General features: G+C 46.9%; 1 protein-coding gene across 1 annotated transcript; it reads left to right on the top strand.

The window, feature by feature from the left end:
* Nucleotides 1-38: 38 nt before the first annotated feature.
* LOC129601902 (uncharacterized) lies at nucleotides 39-4,688 on the top strand. Its single transcript, XM_055500834.1, has 3 exons — nucleotides 39-3,269; nucleotides 3,414-4,187; nucleotides 4,259-4,688. The coding sequence occupies exons 1-3, from the start codon at nucleotides 3,105-3,107 to the stop codon at nucleotides 4,430-4,432; spliced, it is 1,113 nt and encodes a 370-aa protein (XP_055356809.1). The 5' UTR covers nucleotides 39-3,104; the 3' UTR covers nucleotides 4,433-4,688.
* The last annotated feature ends 1,214 nt before the right edge of the window (nucleotides 4,689-5,902 follow it).

The following is a 5,902-nucleotide window of genomic DNA, read 5'->3' as shown; positions in this document are numbered from 1 at the left end:
TGTAAAGGTCATACGAAGTTCATCAGCCAATCGTTATCGTTTTCGCTGATAGTGGAAAGGTCAACAAACTCTGACGAAAAGTCATCAAAAATGTTAAAGGTCAAAAGGTCATTGAAACGGACACCAGAAAGGTCATCATGGATGAAAAGTCAACAGGAAGGTCCTCCAGTCGAAAGGTCATCAGACTCGGACTGAACCATACGAGAGAAGCAAAAGGTTATCGAAAGGTCAAGATACTCCGACCGAAATTCAAATAGAACAACGAAAAGGTCACGGAAGTTCGGAATCTTCAGAAATTGTCGTCCAGTCGAAAGGTCATCGGACTCTGACTGAAGTACAAAATGAAGTGCAAACGTCGATCGAAGTAAAAGCGGAAGAAATTAAAGGTCAATCGTATTGGTAAGAGACTCCGGCAGAAATCCAAATGGAACAGCCAAAAGGTCACGAAAGATCTGGATCAGCAAAAATGAAAGGTCATCAGACGAGGTTGTGAAGCCGGATCACAGAAAACCATAAGGTGTCAAGTGAAAGGTCAAGCGACAGACCGACTCAAGGTCACGGGACTTTCACAGAAAAAGACGAACAGCCTAAAGGTCAACAGACGTCTGGAACCGTGGAGAAGGAAGCGCAATCTAAAGGTCAAGAGAGTTCCGTGTCTACGGAACAACCGAAAGGTCACGAGACTGAAAGAGAAGGTCGTGCTCCCCATGGAAAGAGCGGCAGTAGATGCAGAAGCGGACTCCGCGCGACAGGTGGTTCAAAAAATCGTTGTTTACACTGTTGAAAGAGGCTTCAGCGACGGAGAAACCGAAAGGTCAAAAGATTCCATTGACGACCGAGAAATCCAAAAGGTCACGAGACTTAACCGCAAAAGAGAAGACTGACGAACCGGAATTGACTCAGTCTTCGTCCGGATCATTGGCGAGATAGACAATCGATGAGAAACAGAGTCAGGAAACCGAACCAACGGACTCGGCATTCCCGCAGAAACCGGATACGTGCGGTACACCAGCGAAATGAAAAATGCTGCCAGAGCACAACAAAATGCGTGGAGAATGGTCATAACTGATGCGACATTGGATAATATATGTCGAACAAATGGAACGACATGACCTTTCGAGTTACAAGGCTGTGAACTTAGAACTGGAAGAACTTTGTACTCGAATAATGGCGAACAGATCAGAAACAGTTGAATGTTAATTAGTTATCGCTGGAGAACTGGTGAAAACGTCAAAAGCGTGAAAGGTCACCGTGTTAGAATGAGACGAATGAACTGAAAAATGGCACGGGAAAGGTCATCACGTTAAAGTAACGAAAGGTCATCGGAATAAGAATTGAATGCGAAAGTCTCAGTTCAGTACGGTATAGCCTAACTAGGCGCAATGGTAAAGTATAAAGGTCACGTAACATATTACTGAAACCGCGTTCGTGTACTTGTTGTTTTCAGCGTTTATAGCACAGAATCGAAGGGATAAAGAAATCATGTGGAATATCTATTGGGGTTGAAATTGATTCGGTCTATAAAGCCGGCCCCAAGGGAGTAGTTACGGCAGTTAGCCGGCTCTCCTCCTTAAGCGATTCAGTGTTATAAATTGACAAGAGAAACTACGGTAATCAAGCCGGATCTCTTGAATACGAAACGGGGCCACAAGCGGCGAAAAAGAGAAAGACAACAGGTGGAATATTGATGAGGTTAACTTAATGCGGCAACCAGCCGGCCTCATTAGAGTTGTTACGGTAAACTGTGCCGGCACTCTTCTTAAGCGATTCAGTGTTAAAGGTGAAACGAGAAAAACTACGGTAATCGAGCCGGATTTCTCGTATTAACATGGGCCACAGGCGGCGAACAAGAGTAAAAGATTAAATGTGGAAATTTCATGGGGTAAATTCAATGCGGTAACTAGCCGGCCCGATCAGAGATGCTACGGTGAACTTTGCCGGCACTCTGGCCGCTCGAGGCATATTGAAGTTGGATGTGCGACGGAAAGGTCAAATTGCAGTTTTACCAGGGAGGCAAGCAGAGAAGTGCTTGAAAGCCGCAGAAAATTGGCTAAGTTCCTCCATGACCTTTAATGGAAGTTTGAACAGAAGAGGGATAACCTTTGGGATCATCAAATGCCCAACAGAGTCACCGTAATGGAATTAAGTCGCATGACCTTTGGGACCATTAACCCAAAATGAGTCGCACATCTCAACGGATCATCTCAACAAAGGATGACCTTTACCAGGGAGGAAGCGGACTACGCTTGTCTACATGACGTCCCTCCATGACCTTTATGGATCTCATTTGAAGTCGTACAATTGATACGCACCTTATTCCAAAGACTGAAGCAGTATTCTTAAGTCGTACTTGATACGCACCTGATTCTCAAGCGGATTGTGATGAAGTCGCACTATGGATGCGCAGAATTGCTCAATGGAGCGGAATGGGCCAATGTGCGGAAAACGGTGGACAGGACCTGTGACCTTTACGAGTCAGAAATGGAGGATCCTAGTCTACATTTGATTAATACTTTTGTTGATCTTATAACTGTTGATCTGTTTTATGATAGTATTTTTATAATTGGATCTCTTTATTCACATCGTATTAAATGGAATTGTGCATTTATGGAATTGATGTGATAAAATGGAATAAGAGAATTTGATGTTTTCTTTTGAGCACGCACAGACACTGGCGACCGTCGTCTTCTCGTGGATTCGGGAGTGTGTCCAGCCTCACAGGAGCTCGGCATCCCCCCAGAGGCATGTGAGACCGGGATCACTGGCGTTCACGTTAGTGGCGCTACGCCTGTGGCCCTACGCCTTAGGATTACGTGTCTGTGTTGTGTCTCTTCTGATTGGCTTGCGTTTTGATAGTGGGCGCGGCATAGCACGTGCTGCACGGTGTTGCACACTGTTGAACGGGCTCTACGTTTTACGATCGAGCTGTGCCGATCACTTGTTGATTTCTGTTGTGCAGACTTTCAATATTATTAAAAGTCAGCGATTTACGGCGCGGCGTTTGTGTTTCCGCATAGTTCGCGATCCAGGTCGTATCGCTCACTTCCACGGGATAGATTCCGTTTCTGTCTCCGTCTCTGGATCCATTCTGGATCTAGCTTTAGATGCAGTTTGATGGTGGTCGAGGCACTTTCGGCGTGGTCAGCATTGGCCAGCCTAGTTTATCTGTGACAGCGATTGTCCCCGCGAATCGGATCCGCACCCATTTGACGAAATGGGTCGCCCTGACGCCGCAAGATTGCCTCGAATTATCAGCAGGATCTACGAAGGTAATCCTCAGTTCAACTATTCTGAATTTTCGTGTCATGTGGATAGTTTACTGCAGCCACCAATGCGCGGACCATCGTCAAGATACTGGATACTGGCACGATTTCACCAAAACTTCTACTGGTAAAGCACGTGTTTTTCTTCAGGATACGTCACCAACGACTCCTAAATCGTTAGATACGGCAGTGCCAGAGGGTCTCAACCAAAACAGTCCCGATCATTTGGAATCTGCTCCCGATTCGGTTGATGAGAGAAGCCTTAACACGTTGCCTGCTGTCATCTTAGCGGAAATATTTGAATGCTTGGAGACTCCGGTCCGTTGTCGCTATCGCCGCGTGTGCAGCTACTGGAACGGCGTTCTTTCTCTGCCGCGTATCCAGAACCAGTTGCGTTTGCATTACGGTACCCGCGTCAAGGATGCGGACGAGAACATGGGCCATCCTGAAGTAGAGTACTTGAACGCCGTCTGCGCCAGCAAGTGCTGGGCTCCCACCATCGTTATCACCGGCTCCGCTGGCAATGACGAGCCAGTGTTTTCGGCCGTCAACTTTCTGTGTATCATGGTAAAATTCGGACACCGTCAGCCCCGCACTCTAATTGTATCCGATCTGCTCTGGAACGTTCTGGAGATTCACGAGGAGCTTGTTGCTGTTCTATCGCGGTGCCAGACTCTGATTGTACGGAATGGCCCAGCACCTGTGTTGAGTGTGGAGTCGGTGGGTGGCTGCAAAATCTTGAGAGTGCATAGCACTAACCGCCTTCTGGATGAAGGCCGACAGATCAACGGAATGGACTGGATGAAGATCTGGGTAGAAAGTATGCCGGAGCTGACGGAAACACAGGTGGGTTTTGTCCTGGACGGGATGGGCAACCGCCACCGGGATCAGAATGGATGCGTTGCATGGGACGACGTCAAACAGGTAAATTTCCGTCCGCATTTTCTGAAACTGTATTCGGATGCATCATGGTATATACACTGGTCAATTGCCAGGCTTTGCTGGAGATGCCGACGGGTTTTGCGGATATAATGGCTGCTATCGGCACTTCCCAGATCACCCTCCAGATGGCACATCCCACCGCGAAAGACTTGGCTAGATTGGAGCTGCTGAAACTATCCAAATACTTGCAGCACTACTTACTGGCAGGGGCTCTCCGGGACGCCTGATTCATACCCTTAAGGACGATATCGTTGTGGAATGATGGCTGTGTTTAGCGTGATTGGCTTTTAGTACTTTCTACAAATGACATGGTGCCTGGAATAAGGTCGTTCTTTCGTTTATTGCTTTCCTTTTGTTAGAATGCCCACGGTTGAGTATCAGGTGTAAATCGTGTACCGCAACGAATTCGGTTTTCGGTTAGTTGTGAATCTTGTGATTGTTTGTGACTGTCGTTGCTGTCGGTTCCTTTCGAGGCGAAGGACAAACCCTAACTATAAGTGCCTCCTGGTGTAAATTTTGCCATCATCTCGGTAGCGTATTGTGTGATAGCCGTGGATTGTAATTGATAATGATGTTCAACGGACAGGAAAATATCATACGATTTTGTTCTCAATCCCACACAAATCCAGGAATGCTGTCTATCCCAACCTACAGCGTATGCGTATGATCCTTCATACTTTTTACCTGTTTTTGTTCGTGGTTTATTGCGGGATTACTAGTCGCTGTCGTATAAGGGCAGCCAATAACGGTTTTCTGGGTGGCGGGCAGTGCAAACCTCCAGTGACGTCCAGCAATAACACAGAAGACACTCAAGCGGGGCTGTGGTGCCTGTTATTGCGTGCGGACTGCACAATTGGAAACAACACACCCCATAATTTTTATTTCCGTGTTCTTAATACTTTCTTAATACTTTCCATTTAGTTTGTCTAGTTAGAGTTGGCTTCAGCAAACATTTGATGGATTCTGCACAACCAAAGCAGCGTCTCTGTTCCGACGATGACGGCAGGCGCCGGAGCCTTCTGGTAGATTTTCAAGGTGATGACGGTTTCTTGCAGCGCGGGACGTTCGATCGTGCCGATGAGAAGGACATCCTGGTTGCGGCGCAAACGGGGAAATACACTGGATCTACGCAGTTAGCTTCATACGAGAGAGTGTATTTCTGCGAAAAGAGTGTTCGTCCAGAACTCTATGGAGAACTGAAAAACCGTAAGACACGAACAGGATATCAATTTGTTTGTTCGAGCTTCTCTGCTTTCTTTCGTTATGTAGTGCCCGTAAACCGTTTCACGATTGTCTTGAGTCTACAGATCTTTATAGAGGGATATACGGTATTTACAACAAGACTTTTTCAGTTTTTTGTTTTTTTTCTCCTCTTCCAGACAGAGGAAGGATGGTTGTGGAGGTACTGATACGACTGGGCATTGATCAGCCGTTGCAAGGGTACCCAGGCATTCTTCTGTAGTTCGATGGCGGCCGAGGCACTTTCGGTTTAGCCAGCATTCTTCTACCCAACGCGTCCGCTAAAGTGATAATTGTCCCTGCGAATCGGATCCGAACAACCTATACGTGGCTGTGACACAGCAGGATTGTCAAACAGTAGCGGTGGGATCGCGCCGGGTATGTATCGTCTCCCGCAGTTTTTGCTGGTGGTGTCGCGACGCGGTTTATTCACCAAATATTGCGAGCAATGAAGGATC

The sequence above is a fragment of the Paramacrobiotus metropolitanus genome, unplaced genomic scaffold (genome assembly GCF_019649055.1).
Source record: "Paramacrobiotus metropolitanus isolate TYO unplaced genomic scaffold, Prichtersi_v1.0 Parri_scaffold0000296, whole genome shotgun sequence".
Taxonomy (NCBI): Eukaryota; Metazoa; Tardigrada; class Eutardigrada; order Parachela; family Macrobiotidae; genus Paramacrobiotus; species Paramacrobiotus metropolitanus.
Note: the sequence above shows the minus strand (reverse complement) of the source record. Positions and strands in the feature narration are given on the sequence as shown.

Bases quoted from the DNA above. Each gene is read 5' to 3' on its own strand.
- LOC129601902 (XM_055500834.1), top strand. From the start codon at position 3,105: ATGCAGTTTGATGGTGGTCGAGGCACTTTCGGCGTGGTCAGCATTGGC. The intron at 3,270-3,413 runs GTAATCCTCAGT...GTTTTTCTTCAG, and splicing joins TATCAGCAGGATCTACGAAG to GATACGTCACCAACGACTCC. The intron at 4,188-4,258 runs GTAAATTTCCGT...GTCAATTGCCAG, and splicing joins CATGGGACGACGTCAAACAG to GCTTTGCTGGAGATGCCGAC.